At 40.8% G+C, this 19,676-nt stretch overlaps 1 protein-coding gene across 1 annotated transcript in view; it reads left to right on the top strand.

Annotated features, from left to right (window-relative positions):
- The window catches only part of Lama4 (laminin subunit alpha 4), a 144,866-nt gene that overhangs the window by 111,853 nt on the left and 13,337 nt on the right, over window positions 1–19,676 (top strand). Inside the window, 9 exon segments of the mRNA XM_057762244.1 lie at window positions 670–801; window positions 2,448–2,590; window positions 5,166–5,304; window positions 5,727–5,864; window positions 9,886–10,019; window positions 10,877–11,038; window positions 11,793–11,940; window positions 16,671–16,861; window positions 18,719–18,908. Of these exon segments, the coding sequence (XP_057618227.1) occupies window positions 670–801; window positions 2,448–2,590; window positions 5,166–5,304; window positions 5,727–5,864; window positions 9,886–10,019; window positions 10,877–11,038; window positions 11,793–11,940; window positions 16,671–16,861; window positions 18,719–18,908 (1,377 nt within the window).

Raw genomic sequence — 19,676 nt, forward strand, 5'->3', positions numbered from 1 at the left:
ATTCAATTCTTGTATCTATGAATTATCTTCTGAAATGAGAAAACCCAACCAGCAAGTTATTTGACAGCTGCTGAATTATGTATATTCTTTAACATCATCTGGCCCAAGTACATCCTAATTGCATCTTCACTTATGCAAATCCAGTGGCTCAAAATAATACAGAAAAGACCTTCTTTTTCCTGTATCCATATTGGTTGGCACTTTAAAAGAATTCTTTAGTTTACCTTGGAATAATTTTTCAATGTTACTAATTTCACCCTCAAATGACTACAATTGCATCTTTAGGACTATTATATTTTTAAAAGTTGCTTATCATGCTTAACGACCAAGCAGTTTTTTTTTTAAAAAAAAAAACTTTGTCTTGGAGAATTAAGGGTCAGTAATGTGACTTATTTTTCCATGCCGTGGCCGTGGTTTGTAGGGTAACACAAAAACAAAAGAAGATAGGTATTTTAAAGTTTGTAAAAATATTAGTGCTTTTAGTAATCTGTAAGAAATAAGTGCTGATGGGAACATAATTGTCATTTTCCTTATTATAAGAATTCATGAGACTATTCTTCAAGAATTTCACTAATAAAGAATTTTAATATCATTCCTCAAACTCAGATAAATCTGTTCCACTGTCCTAACAGTGGATGCTCCTGTCTTACAGTTGCTTTCTCTCTGCAGAGCATGTTTTTCAGCTTGGAAATGCGCAATGGCTACCTACATGTCTTCTATGACTTTGGATTCAGCAACGGCCCCGTACATCTTGAAGACACATTGAAAAAAGCCAAGATTAATGATGCAAGATACCATGAGGTACTGTCATTGTACTTTGGGTGTGTTTGGGTTTCGACCGTTACATCTGTGTATCTGACCAGGTGGCCAAATACCGTGAGCAGAATAGCAAATTATTATAGTCACATCTGAAGTACAGTTGATATGCCCTCATCTGCTCCGCTCCAGGAAAACACATGTTGGAATTTCTAACAAACGAGTCAGTGGACGTCCCCTTGTCATTAAAAGGGGTTCATTGGCCAAAAGACTCTTGTTAATCTTAAATGTCTTGATTCCAATAACAGACTGACAAAATACTCTGTGTGTGTGTGTGTGTGTGTGTGTGTGTGTGTGTGTGTGTGGTCTGTTGAACATGTTAGGATTCAGATGCATAGCCCTTTTTATTTGTACTTTGAGGCCTCATTAATATAAGGAGGTAATATAAGTAAATACAAAATTTTCTCTTGAATTTGGTCTCTAGAATGTAGCCATGCTAGTGATTCCCTTCATGAAGAGGATCCCAAAAGTAGGTTCTTCAACCATATTTATAGTCTGTAGAAAATATCCTTCTTCTACATCTTCAACTACTTTAACTACATAATTTAATAAGACATATAAAAGATGTAATGTCTCCTAAGTTGGATCCAAATGCAGTTGTTAGCCAGCTGTTTTTCCTTCTCAGTTCAATGCCCAGAAGCTTCCTAAGGATGACTTTCAATAAAAGAAGGACTTGACTGTTCGTCTGACCAGCATTTTTGCAGATTCACTAGAACTGCTCGCTGTCATTTAAACAATTATTCTATATTTATTTATACAAACCCAGTAATTCAAAATAATACACAAATGGCGCAAAGAACTGACACTTTGGTAGCATGCATTCTACAACCCAGAAAGCACTGCTTAAGCCTATAGTGGTGCTGCCCAGGGGCTAGAGAGAATGGAAAATGAGGACTTGCCCAATATGTAGGAAGTTTCTGTTATAGTGGGTGAATATATTTTAGAGATCTACTAAATAACACAATGCTATTACAAATACCAATAATTAGAATGTGTTGCTGGACATGTAATTCAGTGGTAGAGCACTGTCCTAGCAAGTTTCAGGCTTGCTATTTTAAACACTTATATAGCTATAGTCATACACATTCATGTACCCACAGAAGATTTGGGCTCTATTCCCAGCACCACAAAAGAAGAAACTTACTGTTAAGAGGATAGATCTCATAATATATGTCTTACACACACCCCACTAGGGAGTGTTATGAAGCAATGAAACTTTAAGAAATACTAGATATTGTTCATTTGATTGGACTAGTGGCATAGTGGGTATTTTCATAAGTCCAAACTTAAAAAAATGTGTAACTTCTCAAAATATGTGCCTTAACCGAGCTTTTTGTTTTTTTAAAAAAAAGATAGATGAAAAAACTAAGAAGACTTGTAGAAAAATTTAGCCTGCACTAGTTCCTTTCCCAAAAAGGGACCCTTCCTTAGGAAACACAAACTGTTCCTTTACATTACATAAAAGCCGTAGTTCTCATATTTGTGAGTAAACGGGAAAAAAAATCTATTCCCTATCTGTGGACAAACAAGAACAATGGTTGTTACAACCAGGCTAGTTAAAATACGTTAAAATTTTCTTTAAAAAACAAAACTAATTGTTAAACAACCTTACAATGCATTCTTTCTTCCAGATCTCAATCATTTACCACAATGACAAGAAAATGATTTTGGTAGTTGACAGACGACATGTCAAGAGCATGGACAATGAAAAGAAGAAAATACCTTTCACAGACATCTACATTGGAGGTGCTCCCCAAGAAGTTTTGCAATCCAGGTAAAGCCCTCTTGTTACGTAGCTTTTCGCTGCTAATGATATACTAATGAGTATTCAATACCCAGCGGTCCGATGACAAGCTTAAGCATCCTTGCTTGCTGCTTTTGCACACCTGCATAGGTATAGACAAACATATCCATCGACCTGCAGGCCACCCACAGCCAGCCCTTTGACACCCTTAAATCAGCATCTCATGTGTGTAACTTACTTATGTCATTAGTATAACATTACTTTTAGCACATAGTCTCCTGCGGTATTTCTCAAGAAGAGAAAGAGTAGAAGCTAACGTATCATGTGGAGATGAAACAGCATACATATTTTCACTTCTTATTTAGTCTTTAAATTTATTTCGAACTCACTAGTATCTGACAGTATGTCCATTTTTGAGCATACCCATGAGGCCGTGGTTTGTGTGCACTGACACATTGTCCTGCTGTATTCAAAAATTCAGCTCTTTCTATGCATTAAATTCACAGAAGCAGAACTAGAGAAATGGCCCAGTGGTTAAAAGCACTGGCCACTCTTCCAGAGGACCTGGATTTGATTCCCCACACCAACAGAGCAGCTCACAACCATCTGTAACTCTGGTTCCAAGGGGATCCAACATCCTCTTCTGGCCTCCATAAGCCATGCACAAGATGCATAGACATACACACAGGCAAAATACCCACACATATAAAATTGAAATAAGTAAACCTCAAAATAAATAAATTTATAGAAACAAAGATCCTTAAAGCTTAAAAGCAGCATTGAGACTATTCTGTATGGTGACTCTTGTTGGGGTAACCTGGAGAGGTTTATACATAAAGCCACTTGCGTACCTAAATTCTAACTACTCTGAAGTCAGGCCTCAGCATTTAAAGGGAAAAAAAAAAAAAATCCCCTACTTAAGCAAGAACTGATGATGGAATCCACCCCTCATCTAACCAAAATACCCTTCTCTATTAGCATTTACTTCTCTGTTAGCATTACTTCTGAGTAAATTTAGTGCTGTTTGAATGTTTACCTCAGAAGGCTATATACATATTTATTACTTCAGAAGGCAATATGTGTGTGTATTAATATTTCGATTGTTATAAAGTTCTTATTTATCTTGAGTCCAATCCTTTCATGTTGCAAAGTACCATATCTGAAAGAAGGCTCCCCACTTTTTTTTTTCAAATTAAACACCTTCCCAGTCCTCCAATGTTGTCCTGTGAGAACGTTGACCACTATGCCTGCTGGGTAACACACTCCTCGAGCTCTGACCTGTGGAGGAAGAACACAGCAGAGTCATTCATCCTCTGCATAGTTAACCCACTGTGATTTGGTCCAAACCAACTTGGCATTCATTCAGTACCAAGTGGCATGTTCTTGGGCACCTCCTATATACTGAGCAAGACAGGAGCTAAGAGTCGAGCACTGGACAAGAATGCCATCCCTGATCAGAAGGATAAGACGTCTCTTACTTCCACTTTTTAATGAAAATAGATGTATTTCTTGCAGTGTATTCTGATGATAGTTTCCCTTCTTCCTTCTCCTCTCAATTGCTCCCCACCTCCCTTCCCATGCAGATTCACACCCTTCCTGTCTCCTGTTAGAAAAAAAAAAAATAAGATAAAGCAAAATCAAACAAACCAGAAAAGGACAAAACAACCAAACAAGAAAAAGCACAAGAAACATATACAGATGCAGACACACATGTGGGTGCCCACAAGAATCCCCTAAAAGTCACAAAGTCAGAAACCATGATAAATATACACAACGCACCTGTAAAGGGTTTTTGTTTTTTTTTTTAAGTGCCCTGACTTAACATCATGAAATGAAGAAGCTCCAACAATGTTGTTTAAATCATTTTGTTTTGGCCATCTACAGCTAGGCATGAGGCCTTCCCTTAATAGCGGTTTGTTTCTTCAGTGGGACTCGCTTGGAAAAAAAATCTTATTTTTCATTTGCTACCCCGATATCCAGTAGTTATCAACTGGAGATAGCTTCTGGGTTAGGAATAGGGGCATGTGCCCATGTCTCCTTTCAGCTCTCGAAACCCATCTGGTGCAGGCCTGAGCAGAGCCTGGGACCCAGACCCCCAGTCTGGCATTCTCTAAGACCCATCTCCGACTTTCCTTGATTAGACTATGCTACAAATAAGGCCAACCCCGTTAGTAGAAGTCTGAAAACATGAGTTCAAGTCCTAACTTATTATTTACAATGTAATTGTTTTTCCAATTCCAATAAAATTTCTGATAGCAGAGTATTTTTTTAATCTGTAAAACATCAATCTCAAGACTCTATTTTTAAAAAAACAACTAGCGTTTCCATCTGCATTGCTTGTTTGTTATAAAGATAGCAATTGACAATGTAAGCTATGTTTTTCAAAACTATAAAGAAGTAAGCAATTGTCTTGACTTGGAAAAAAACCCGCTGCACACCAAGGTTTGACACAGCTCGACACAGCTGTGTGCTTATCAAAACAGAGCTTGAGAGCGGATGGTTTTAAAGCGGCTATGATGGTAAGCAAGCAGAGCTCTGAAGGGACTGTATGCAGTGCAGCGTCATCAGCACAGCTGTGCCCATGAGGACTGCTTTCCTTTTCCAGGACCCTGAGAGCACACCTTCCCCTAGATATCAACTTCAGGGGATGCATGAAGGGCTTCCAGTTCCAAAAGAAAGATTTCAATTTACTGGAGCAGACAGAAACCCTAGGAGTTGGTTACGGATGCCCAGAAGACTCTCTGGTAAGTACCATTCAGCCAAGAGCTTTTTCCTGGGTAAACAGACCACTTTCAACAGTGAGCTCAACCTTCTCTGCTTCGCTGGGTTCCTTTCTGCTGCCAGGAGAGAGAAAACTCATTAAACTAGAAAGGCTTGTGGGACTCTCCTGTCACCTGTGCAGTTGCGCCAGCCTCCAGTGGATGGGGCATCCACAGCCCACAGAGGCTGCTCAGACGCTGGTGGTCACTTGGGTGTAAGAAATGGGAAAACTGAAGCCCAGCTGCTGTAGGAACATGGGAAGAAAGCTAGCATGCCTGAATTCCAGCAGAAACCAAATGGAAACAAAAACTGCTTCCCCGGCAGGCAAGGCTCTTTGTATGTGAAAACTGACATAAACGGTCCCTAAGTGCCAAAGAAAACACTATGTTTACCTTTTCTGGTACAGATATCTCGCAGAGCATATTTCAACGGGCAAAGTTTTATTGCTTCGACTCAGAAAATATCTTTTTTTGATGGCTTCGAAGGAGGTTTCAATTTCCGAACGTTACAGCCAAATGGGTTACTGTTCTACTATGCTTCAGGGGTAAGTACTTGTTTCCCTCTGAGGATATTCTGTGTAGCTGTTTTGTCTATCAGAAACAAGTTTCGTGCAAGTTGAAAGTGAATTTTGATTCAGATTTTAGTTCACAAATACACAGAGATTATCAGATGCGAAATATGCAATACACATATTTTCAATATAATATTAATTCTTTGAAAATTTTATACAATGTATTTCATTGTAGTCACACACACACACACACACACACACTCATTCCTTCCCCTAATTCCTCCTGCTTCATCCCACCTCCCTCCCTCCCTAAACCCAACTAATGTCCTCTTTTTCTATACATAAAATAACCTTCGCTCGGGCCTCTCCACGCTGTGGTCATCACCATGGAGGCCACCATTTGGCCTCAGAGCAGAGATACCAGGTATGTGTGGTGTTAGTGAGGTTGACCAGGATCCCTGAAGATGGAGGGCCCTCTGTCCATGTTCAGAGACCACAGTACTGGGGAAACAATCCGCTCCCAGAAATTTATGTCTGCAGCTTCTATTACCAACATTGTTAAAAGTTCTCTTGAGCCAGTTGGCTTGAATAAAATGTTGGTGGATGATATTGGTGATGTGACCTTTACTAATGATCCAACATCCAAATCTTCTTTGTGCTGCCCATGTACTCCTGGGTATAAGGCCAGCCACTAGAACACTGTTGACCTACAGAGACCATACCCTTTAAGAAAACTGAGTCCCTCCTGCAGAAGCCATCAGCAGACTGCACTTCCACAGTTGGGGTGGGGTTCATGAACCCCTTCTTCTCTAAAACGTTGACTGGCTTGATATTTCGCAACTCCTGTTGAGGCAACCACAGGTGTCATGCGCTTAGGAGTGTAGATGACACTTTGGCTCCAGACTTCCCCAACCTCTGGCTCTTTATACCCTCTCCCCTGATAGTCCAAGAGTCTCATGGGGAGGGTGTGACACAAATGTCCCACGAATTTACACTCTAAACACTGAGTAGTCGTAAGCTTCTGGGTTGACTGGCATCCACTGCACAAAGAAACTTCTCCGATGGTATCTGAGAACTGCACTATTCTCTGGGTGTGGAATAAGAACTTAGAGGGCAGTTAGATGCTATGTCTGCTTAGCAGAGTGATAGTAGTAAATTCACCCTGGGGCCTGTGAGCTTCCCAACCACAGGTTCTTAGCCAGGTCAACAGTACTAGGCATGTGTTTGCTTCTATAGACCAGGCCTTAAATTCCAAAAGACAGCAATTGATTACATCCATAACATTCATGCTACTATTGCAACCATAGATGTATCTTAGCGTGGAATTCAGTCCTGTCCCTCAGGAGCTGATGGGTAGAATTCAAAGAATCCGTAGACTCAATTGTGGAAAATTGTATCTTTATTTTCTCCAGATGAAATAACATTTTCAAACCACAATCGTATTAGCACTACCTCTAACTTTATCATTGTACAAAATTACACATATTTTTCACTTGACATTACAGTTGGTGCAGACATTTGAAATTATCATTTTTTTTTGTTCATTTCTACTAGTTTCAAATATAGAAGCTGTCAGGTCTATTAAATCTATTACTTGATGTCTTTATATGGAAGAATATTACTATATATCACAAATTCCTTATTTGACCATTTTGAGAGCAATATTTCAGTGTAGTAGATCTCCTTCCTATTCATGTTTATTTTGTCTTAAACATTTTAGGTTATTGCTTTGCGAAAGAAACCACATATATCCACAACCTGCCAAAAGCATGCCATTATCCATGGCAGCACCATAATAACAATAGCTTCTGCATGTAAGAACAAACACATTGGTGATTTAGTTTATAAATTAGAAGGAAGTTGCACTCTTCTTTGCCTTTGAGTTTACAACAGGATACTCAAGCTCAGTTTACAAAACTTAAGTCAAAAATAAAAGACTGGGTTTGTGGCTCAGTGACAGAGAGCTGTTCTACCATGTGTGATGCCCACTTCAATCTTCATTCCCGTGAAAATAAAGCTCTGTAGAGGTTTGGTGAAGCTAAGATTTAGCCAATACATCTCTGCCTATACCACAGTTTTTGAAAGCAAATTTTGCTTTTTACAATTACCTGTATCTGCCACCTTTTAAAAATTTGTCTCTTTTGCTTGTGTATATTGGGAGAGTTAACACACGGTGTTTGTGTGTGTTGAGGTCAAAGGACAACCTCAGGTGTCATGCTTCCTCAAGTGCCATCTGCCTTGGACTTGTTTGGTTTAGTTTTTGAAAAAGAGTCCCTCACTGGCAGCGTGGCCAGTGAGCCCCAGAAATCTGCCAGTCTCCATCTGCCCAGGGCTGGGATTGCAAGTATAAGCCACCACGCCCAGCTGTTCGCATGGGTTCTGGGGATCAAATGGGCTCTTCATGCTTGTACAACAAACTCTTTGTAGACTGATGAATCTCCCCTAGCTCTGTCATTTTTATTTTCAATGTAGTTTAAATCAGTAGCATTCGTGTGGATTTACAGAAAGCATTTTGTAGAACTTTTGCCCTCAACGTTTGTCTCCGAGTACCCTCGTCCATTAAATTATTTTCTGTCACAGTTGGTGGTTTTGGTATGCAGTTGGGGTTTGCGGACTGACAGCTGATTTTAAAAGTTAGTGTAGATGTAAGGAAAAAGAAACCACATTATCATCCACTAGTGTTTTGAAATGAGCAGTAAGCAAATTCAGAAAACAAGTAACTTCTGCTTCTTAAAAGGTCTCTTCTATCTCGATGAATCAAATAAGTGAAACATTTAAAAAAAAAAACATACCAGTGAATTAAGTCCAGCCTCTTCCTCTAGTTGCATCCTTCAGGAGGTTGAAACACTCTCTTTCAAGGGGATCAATGAGAGTAATGTGGTAAAAATGCTTAGGTTAGGAAAGTATTGAGACTAAGCCATCTCTTGGCATGACATAACCACCAAAGGGTTTCAGTTCAAAATGTGGGAGTATCTTTTTCCATTGAAATATGTGAGTGGTGGGAAGGGGGAGGAAGAGAGAGAAAGAGATGCTACAAATATATCCTACCATGTATACCTACCATGTATACCTACCATGTATACCTACCATGTATATCCTACCATGTATATCCTTCCATGTATATCCTACCATATATATCCTACCATGTATATCCTACCATATATATCCTTCCATGTATATCCTACCATATATATCCTACCATGTATATCCTACCATGTATACCTACCATGTATATCCTACCATGTATATCCTACCATGTATACCTACCATGTATATCCTACCATGTATACCTACCATGTATATCCTACCATATATATGCTACCATAATTATCCTACCATGTATATCCTACCATGTATACCTACCATGTATATCCTTCCATGTATACATACCATGTATATCCTTCCATGTATATCCTACCATATATATCCTACCATGTATATCCTACCATGTATACCTACCATGTATATTCTACCATATATATCGTACCATAATTATCCTACCATGTATATCCTACCATGTATATCCTTCCATGTATATCCTACCATGTATACCTACCATATATATCATACCATGTATACCTACCATGTATATCCTTCCATGTGTTGAGGTCAAAGCACAGCTCTTAGGCATCAGTTCTCGCCTTCCTCCACCTTGTTTGGAGGCAGCAGGCTCTCTCTTGGTTTTCCACATCCATGTGTACTCCAGGTTTGCAATACTCCTATCGACATTTCTTGTCTCACCATAGCAGTACTGTACTGCAGATGCATGCTACTGGATCTGGTTTTTACTGGCTTCTGGGCTTCTGAATTTAGGTCATTGGGCTTTCAGGGAAAGCACATTCACCTACTGAGCCAGCCCTAAACCACATCTACTTTTATAAGCCGCATTAATTTAGGCAAAAGTATTTAGTCATTGCTAGTCACAGAAATTACCCTATCAGCAAATTTTCTTCACACCATGTGTTCTTTTAAGCAATACCATCGAGTGGATTTTGAAAACATGCCCAGTTTTCATCCTGAGAGTCCTACTTACACACGTGTGTTTGTATTTCAGTCTGATGTGTTTTCCGTCTCTTTGGACAATGGGACTGTCGTCATGGAAGTAAAGAAGACCAAGGTTATGTCGGCAGACAGTCATTACCATGATGGGCTGCCCCACTTCGTCATTGCCTCCGTCTCACCCACAAGGTATAGCTCCTCCCTTCCTGTACTTCCCAGCAGGATCTCCCTTTCCAGGGTGTGCTTCTGTGGGAAGTACTGTGGCTCCTAGGCTGTGCCGTTGCTTTTCCAGTGTTCCAAAAGTAATGGAAGGAACAGCTTACCTTCTCCCCAAAAAGATGCTATTTATTTTCAAGAGATACCAAAGACACCATCAGAAAGGTGCTTAATCAATACAGACATTTTGGTGGCGGTGGGGTCAATAAAAAGATCCGTTTTCATCTCTGCACTGGCAGTGCACACCAAGGACTTGATGAATAGAGTTTTTCACATAGAAGGGGTTCAGCCAATACTGGTTGTGTTTAGATTTTTCAATCTAAACAGTAAAGGGTGTCACATTTATGATTACATTTTTAAAAGCTCTAGGTTCATCTTTAACATATATATTACTGGGATTTCTTTTTCATAAAACAAAATGTTTTGAAATAAGAAAAACCCTCTGTTGGATACTGCCGCTGCCCTGTCTCTTTGTGTAGAATATTCCCATCAGAAATAAATGGTGGGACAGTGTCTGCAGACTCTGCTTCTCATGATCATCCCCCACTGTACTGGCTAATGAAACTGACCTCACGTACATGTGACGACGCCAGAGGTGGGCTCTGGTTCTCCCTAAAAAACTCTCGGCCCGGAGATTTAAATTCCAACCTCAGTTTGGAGAGCCCTTCTTGCACATAGGCGTGTGTAGTCATTTCCTCCTGGGCCTCCTGAGGAATCTGTCTTTTCATGAAGGAGACGTTCCATTTCAGTCCTGTGAGAAAACCTGGCTGTCTGATGAAAAGTAACGGGTGAGTGAGATGTGCTGTGTATAAAATCTCTCTCCTTTGCAGATATGAACTGGTAGTAGATAAAAGCCAACGGATTGAGACTCTTACAGGCAAAAAAGCGGAACAGATTCAAACAAACGAAAAGAAGTTCTACTTTGGTGGCTCACCCATCAGTCCTCAATATGCTAATTTCACCGGATGCATAAGCAATGCCTACTTTACCAGGTATACTAATTTTTAATCAGCGAATGGTCCTGATTGATATTGATCAATACAGTAGTGAAATGTTTACCCTAGTAAAATTGATAATTATGAAATTTACAGTCCTTATCAGATAGCAATTAAAAGTTCATGCGCTTGAGCAACTGACGTACTTAGGATTGTAAGTCTCTTGTTCTTTGGTTCCTGTATAGCTATGGCTAAGCAAGCCTTCATTTCTTCACATGCTAAAGACAGATAACAAGAGCACCTGCTTGGTAGGCTTGTCACAGAAATTTACAAGACAATACATATTAAGCTACCTTGTTCAGTACCTGGTATATAACAAGCTATAAATATGATACCTTTATTTTGTGCTGGTTATTAATAGGAAACTACAGGTAAACATTCTGAAATCCTTGTTCGAAGTTGAAGGTCTTCTTAATTTAACACCTGGCTTTAAACAAAGTCACTGATCTAGATCCTTAAGAGACAACAGAGGCTCTGAGGATACAAGACAAGCAAGGGAGAAACTGAACAGAGATGAAGGGACACAGCCATGGTCCTCGTCACTCAGTGTATAGAGGAAAGGACAGCTGTCAGTCGGAATGTGGAATACCAAAAAAACAGTGTTAGTTGACTGAACGCTAATTAGGCTTCCTGTTAAGATAGGTTAGGATCTAGCACACATACATTTCCACCACTGCAGGGTTTTGCCATAGCTTTCATTACATAGTGACGGACAGCATGTTTAGGATGATTTTCTTCCTCTTACACACAGGCTGGATAGAGATGTGGAGGTGGAAGATTTCCAGCGTTATTCCGAAAAGGTCCACACTTCACTTTACGAGTGTCCCATTGAGTCATCGCCATTGCTTCTCCTTCACAAGAAAGGAAGAAATTCCTCAAAGCCTAAAACAAATAAGCAGGTAACCAACCGCTAGCACTGTGCAGAACCCACAATGGCCCTCGCGCTGTGTACTTACAATCCCAAACACGGTTGCGCTGTAGACCCTGCTCTCGCTGACGCATGCATCCAGGTGGAAGAGAGTTCGGGTAACAGCAGGTGGCCCAGTTTGTAGCATATACTGCCCTAGGGATTGCTCTCAGAGGAGCAGAGTTGGCTGTTTACTTCCAATTCTAATGGTTTTGCATTAAAGGCGATCAAAATAGCTCTGCTCTGAGCATTGTGTGTGTGTTTAATTTAGAACTATAACTGTCTACTATATAATCTACTTTCAGCAATAATTTTCAGCCTTTGTCACAGTCATGAAAATCATTAAACTTTATTTTACCATAGCACAAATAATAAAATCCCAGAGACAGATATTGGGGTTCATGCTGAAGTTCAGAAAAGCAAAGCAACCAAGCCACTAGAGAGCTCTTACCTCTACCAAGGCTCAGACAAACAAAGGGGTGACCCTGTCCTCGGCGTGACTGCAGACTGCAATGCTCTCCACCAAACCTCAGACTGCAAGGAGCTCTTGTCTCCTTCTGCCTTGTATACCTCTCTCCGCCCAGCCACATGACTCCCGTCTCCACCTCGCTAGTGCTGGGATTAAAGGCGTGTGACCCCCAACAGCTGGGAACACTTTGTATGAGTTCTGTTTCTCTTTTTCGACAGATGCAATCTCGTGTAGCCCAGGGTAGCCTTGAGTCCTGAGACTAAAGGAGTGTGCCACCACTCTCTGGCCTCTAGTGGCTTGGCTCTGCACTCTTATCTCCAGGCAAGCTTGATCTATTAACACGGATAAAATATCACTACATTTTACCTTCTCACCTTTGTGTTCCTCCCCCCACATGCACAGGTGGATGTGAACGGCCCATTCATTAAACAATGAGCTGTGAAATTTCACCTCTGATCACTGTTCTTTCTTATTTACTCATGCACATGATTTGATTCCGTTACAAACGAGAGCCCTGGTCCCTTCCCATTCCCTCGGTCTAATACTCCCGGCTCCCTCCTTGGCGCCGGTTCAGCAAAGCTCCGTCCGTGCTCCTGCTCCAGCACCAGCTTCCAAACAGGGTTCCTGGCTTCTACTTTGCCCCCTTACCATCTGTTCTTGGCACAGCATCCAGACCCCTATGCGTGCACACTGTCTCAGGCACTCATCAAAGTGCCCCTGCCCCCAGTGCACTCAGCAGAAACTCCAGAGTCCCTACAGTTCCCGATAGGTCCTGTGTGATCAACACCCTGTCGCTCTGTTCATCTCATCGTGCTCACTTGCCTGCCTCACTCACTGTCCTCCCCCACCAGCCCATTACCAAAACTGGCCACATTAGCCACCCCCTCCCCTTTACAGTTTTTATTCAGTCTTTCCTGTCTCCACTTCCTCTCTTATCTCAGATATCTGCACAATTTCCCTGGCTGCCTATTCAGTGACACAACCTATCTACTGCCTCTGACCAGTATATCCATATTTTTGCCTTTTCTGGTTGTTCTTAATCCCATGGGGAGAAAATATAACTAAGATTCATGTAACTTATGAAGATGTGTTAATAGCTACCAAGAAAAACTGGCCACCTTTGTTTTAAATGAATGTTTGTTTGTTAGAGACAAGGGCTGTCCTGGAACTCACTTTGCAGTCCTGAACTCATAAAAATCCGCCTACCTCTTCCTCCCAAAAGTGCTAAGATTAAAGGCATGTGTCACCCAGCCCTGGTTTGACTTTTTATCAAGGCTGCGTTAAAGGGTTTAGATTGTAAGCAGAAGTTTATGTCCTGCCAGTAGCTCCCAAATAAACACACTGAGGCTTAGTATTAATTATAAATGTTCAGCTGGTAACTCAGGCTTGTTACTAGCTAACTCTTATGCTGTGGGCTAATGCTCTTATGCACTACAAAGATTCATCATTCGTATTAGTTTAATAGAACGCTGATTGGCCAGTAGCCATGCAGAAAGTATTGGCAGGGCAACCAGACTAAGAGAATTCTGGGAAGAGGAAAGGCAAGATGCAGTTACCAACCAGACACAGAGGAAGCAAGATGAGAATGCCTCACTAATAAAAGGTACCAAGCCACATAGCTAAACATAGACAAAAATTATGGGTTAATTTAAGTTGTAAGAGCTAATTGATAATAAGTCTGAGCTAAAAGGCCAAACAGTTTATAATTAATATAAGCCTCTGTGTGCTTCTTTGGGACTGAACAATGGTAGGACTGTATGGAACAGAAACTTCCATCTACACTCTTACACTAAAATTAATACATAATTCTTATCTATATTTAATCACGTGACTTGGTACCTTTTCTCAGTACAGCATTCTCATCTTGTTTCTCTGTGTTGACTTGCGACTGACTCTGCCCTTTTCCTTCCCATCATTCTTAGTTTGGCTACCCTGTCTATACTTCCTGCCTGGCAACTGGTCAATCTGTGTTTTATTGTACCAAACTGAGTGACAAATCTTTATAGTGTACAAGAAGATTATTCCACAGCTTTGGATTAGAATCCAAATTATTTTCACAATCACTCCTCTGAGTGCATAGTTGAATAAATTTTTAGACTAGATTCCAAGAGATAGAATTACTGGATCAAGGCAAATTACATTCTCAAAGAGGTAAGGCTAATTTTATATTTCCCCACAGGTACTTGAGAATACCTGTTTTAAAAAGCTATGTTCCATGCTTAAAGTTTTTTCAAACTTTTAAGATGAACTTTATGCTTTAAGATGAACTGGGAAATTTTCATTTGTAATATAATATCAGTGTTCACTGATGGGTCACTGTGGGTATCTAGCCAGCCACTCTTTTCTGAGAACTGACTCCCTACCCACCCTGTAAGTCCTGTGGTTCAGGACTGTGACACCCACCCCCTGGATATAGGTAATCAGACCAGTATGTATGCCCTTATCTGAGCAGGCCTACAAAATCCTCTTCCTTGGGAAGAAACCTAGAAAGATCAGCCTGTTCTGATTAACTACAGATACTGTAAGCCTTAGAGCAGATGTGTACAGAGAAAGGAGCTTTCTAGAGAGAATAAAAGCCAGAAAACTGACCTGAAGAGAAAAGAGAGAGTGAGAGCAAGAACAAGAAAAAGGAGAGAGAGAAAGAGAAATGGGGTTGGTGTTGGTTTGGGTTTTGGTCTTTTTAATATGTATAGGTCTGACACTTCACCAGAAATTAGGGAGAAGGGAAATGATTGCACTCAATAAAACTTAACCCCTTGCCAGGCTTTCCAGACCTCCCTGCTGCCAAACATGTCCCCTGTCAGCTTCCTGAGTGGGTCAGATCTGGCCACTTCTTGCTTTAAAGCCTGTTTGGCTCCTCATTGCCTAAAAGCAAAACTCTACCTCTAACCCATCATTTAAAGACCTTTCTGTCGCCAACCTGATTCCCAGTTTCTTTTTGTAGACCTGCCTCTCCAAATTATCAGCTCTTAAAAACCAACTATCATCTCCCGCCTTTCTAGTTCCTACCACATAGCACCCACAGAATGCCCACCAAATGGCACCCACATGGTGCCCACCACATAGCACCCACAGAGTGCCCACCACACAGCACCCACAGAGTGCCTACCACATAGCCCCACAGAGTGTCCACCACACAGCACCCACAGAGTGTCCACCACATAGCACCCACAGAGTGTTCACCACATAGCACCCACAGAGTGTCCACCACATAGCACCCACAGAGTGTCCACCACATAGTACCCACATGGCACCCACCACATAGCACCCACAGAGTGCATGCAGGAGCATTGATTTCTTTCATCTTCACCTCTACTCATCCAATAAATGTTTGCTTTAAATAGTGAATAAACTATTACATACTTGATTTTCTCTACACTTTTATTTTGCCTCAGAAATAAAGATGACATAATCATTAAATATTAGTCAATAGTTTCACAACACTACATTTTTGCATCAGTGGGGCAATTTAAAAGGCCCAACAAATCATCAAAGAAAAGAATTCTATTCTAAAATGTTCTTCAATATTGATTCGGTCACATAAAATTTCATTATACAGCCTGTTGCTAAAAAAAAATAACCCTAAATATTTTCAAACTTTTTAAAGATCTATTTATTTTATATGTATGAGTGTTCTGAGTGCGTGCATGTCTGTGCACCATGTACGTGTCTGGTGCCCCAGGACATTAGAAGAGGTCATCAGATCTCTTGGAACTGGGGTGAATGACTGCTGTGAGCTGCCATGTGGATAATGGGAACCAAATCCAGGTCCTTTGGAAGTGAAGCCCGTGCTCTTAACCATTAGCCCATCTCTCCAGCCCCAATATCTTAACATTTTACACAGCATGTATGAATAATACTATGTGTTAATGCGATGTTGTGTGGCTATGTGCAGATTTTATTGATTGATTCTCTCAGGGTTATTTTATTGCCAGCTTTCCCATTGGTCACTATTATTTAGGATATTTATTTAATTTAAGCGCTAGAGCAGTTTTCTCTAAAGTTGCACTTGCGTGCTGGTTTGCAATCACAGACTAGAATTCTGGGTCTGCTGTCATGCCATGTGGTTACTATTGCTGTCGCTTGTTTATGGTGCTAAAAGGAATTGTAGCCTGATTGTTCATGAACTGAAAACTCACAAGGAATAGCCACTTTACAAATTTTGTATTCTTATTAAGGATAAAGATGTTGCATGTTAAATTTTGTTACCAGTTTCAGGAATGGCGTCTCTCCATTTCACTCATTTCCTACAGGGAAAGAAAAATAAGGATGAACCTCCTGCATGGGATCCTGTTGGCCTGAAGTTTCTAGAACAGAAGGCTCCAAGAGACTCTCACTGCCACCTCTCCAACAGCCCCAGAGCGATAGAACATGCCTACCAGTATGGAGGCACAGCCAACAGCCGCCAAGAGTTTGAACACGTACAAGGAGACTTTGGTGAAAAGTAAAGGAGTGCACTGTCCTTCTAGAAGCTTTGTGCCATGCTCCATCCTTGTTTGTCACGGGGCACCTTTCTTCTACCTTTCCTATTATGTCGTCTTAATCCTGCTGTGTGTGTGTGTGTATGCGTGTGTGTGAAAGTATATACTAAACAACACTTGATTCCTGCTTTCCAAGAAACTGCTCACACTTTCCCTCCCAGTGGAAGGCACATGGAGCAGTATCCTCACAGTTTACCAAGGCCGCTCCAAAAAGAGGCCTCTTGACCAGGGAAAGTCCAGAACGGCCCATCAGCAGACTTGATATCACCTTCCCTTCCCCACTTAAATTGCATGCAGATTATGAATGAGAATGCACCCAAACTTCTAGTGATCAAGAGACACAGAAAATACAGATGTTCGTGTACATCTGTGACCCTCCAGCTGCCTCAAACCCCATTACTTCTTTGCAAATCTCTAATGACTCCCTGTTATTAAAGATTCATTTTCATAGTGTTTATGTACACAGCAGGCAAAATCTGCATTTTCATATGCTTCATGAAGGAGACTTAATAAACGTGCCTTACCCACACTTGGAGCTAAAGTTCTGGGCATAGTTCTTCACACACATTTTCCACCCCCTTGGGTGGCTGCTTTTGACATGTGATATTTGTCCATAGTATAGACTCTATACCGTTCTACTGAGAGGACCTTTAGTCTGTGATTTATGTAGGATATAAACAATCTCTCTGTAAAATTTTCTCTATGCATATTAATTACTCATGGCTATTTATCCACAGAGATAAGTTAATTTAACATGTTGGTTTTTAGTGTTTACTAATTTTATTAGATAGGATTCTCTAGAGCAGTGGTTCTCAACCTGTGGGTCAAGACCCCTTTCACAGGGATCACCTAACACTGTCGAAAACCAGATATTCGAATTATGATTCATAATAGTAGCAAAATTACAGTTATGAAGCAACAACAAAAATAATTTTATAGTTGGGGGTCACCACAACTGAGGAACTGTATTAAAGGGTCCCAGCCTTAGGAAGGTTGAAAACCACTGCTCTAAAGAAGCTGATAGAATGAATATATATAGATAAAAAGAGGATTTGTTAAAGTGACTTACAGGCCGTGGTCTGGCTAGTAAAACAATAGCAGTCTCCCAACAGAAATGCAAAGAACCCAGTAATTGTTCTACCCATGAGGCTAGTTGTCTCCTCTGGTCTTCACAGTCCCAAAGCAGTAGGTTCTACTATCCACAAAGGAATATCTCAGCAGCAAGACAGATGAGCTTGCCAGAAAGGCTGATGGCAAGCAAGCAAAGAACAAAAGCTTCCTTCTTCCGTGTCCTGGTCTCAGCAGGCCTCCATACAGTGTGACCCAAATTCGTGGGGGGGGGGGTTTCTGACCTCAGAAGATTCAGATCTAGGGTGGATCTCCCACCTCAAATAATCCAGCCAAGAAAAATCCCTCACAGATACGCCCAGCTGGTTGGATTCTAGTTAATTCCAGATGTGGTCAAATTGACAAGATTAGCCATCACATTAATCTTCAAAGCAAGACACCATAAGATCTATAAACAAGATAAGACTGTGTGAAATGTATAACAGACCTGTAGAGAAAGTAAAGGTTCACATGCATGGGATCCTCTGGGCCTGAAATTTCTAGAATAGGTCTCAAGGAGAATTAGCATTTTTGAAGTAAGCATCCTACCCAATAAAACTCATTAGCTTGTAGCCAGGGATAACTCGAATGAAGCTATTTGCAACTAGATAGAATGACTATTCTTTCTTGGACTGTATTGCTTTGAAATTTTATGCTGACCTATTATTCTCGGTCTTGCTTTACACGTGGTGACTTCTCTCTTCCTTTACCAGATCTCAGTTCTCCATTCGTCTGAAAACCCGGTCCTCACATGGGATGATTTTCTATGTCTCAGACCAAGAAGAGGATGATTTCATGACTCTGTTCTTGGCTCATGGTCGTTTGGTCTTCATGTTTAATGTTGGCCACAAGAAACTGAAGATTAGAAGCCAGGAGAAATACAATGACGGATTATGGCATGATGTAAGTTGAGTGCAGAGACCGGTACTGTCAGCAAACATTGGCCACTGCCCTGGGGATTGCCGCTGATTCTATACTACTGGCCTGATAGAAATAGCCACATTAGGATTCTGAGGCTGGGCACCCAGAGTTCGATTTTAGGAGTTTAGTAATTGTTTGTTTTAAAAGTCTTGAACCACGTATTTAGATAATCACAGGTTAAGTATAATTATCTCAACCAAAGTCCCAGTCATCAGCATGAACTAAAGTTTGGTTTGTAATGATTTTTTTTTTTTTACTTTTTCCTCACTTAACAGTAAGCTAAGTTCATAATTTTGGCAACTATTACTGACTTTCTTTCCAAAAGTAATCTATGGGAGATATGAAGTGAGCAAACCCATGGAAGACAGGCTCTTCCGATCAGGAGTACCTGACCACTGCGGTGGCTATGGGAGTGGAATGGCAAGAGTACACTGCACACAATGTGGTAGTTAACTGGAGAATGTGGCTACTTATAGAAGGCTTTCCTTTGGGCCACCAGCTCACAAATAATGACACAAAGACTCATATTAATTATGAATTAGCCTTGCTCCTAACTAGTTTTTATAATTTAAATTAACCCATATTTTTATATCTATGTTCTGTCGGAAGGCTTGATAACTCATCTCTCCATACTGTCCATCCTGCTTTCTCCACACTTTCTGGAGACTCCTCTTTCTTCCTCCCAGAGATCTCTCTCTACACAGCAGTCCTGCCTGTCTCTCCTGCCTAGTTATTGGCTATTCCTCTTTT

This window comes from Chionomys nivalis, chromosome 2 (genome assembly GCF_950005125.1).
Source record: "Chionomys nivalis chromosome 2, mChiNiv1.1, whole genome shotgun sequence".
Lineage (NCBI taxonomy): Eukaryota > Metazoa > Chordata > Mammalia > Rodentia > Cricetidae > Chionomys > Chionomys nivalis.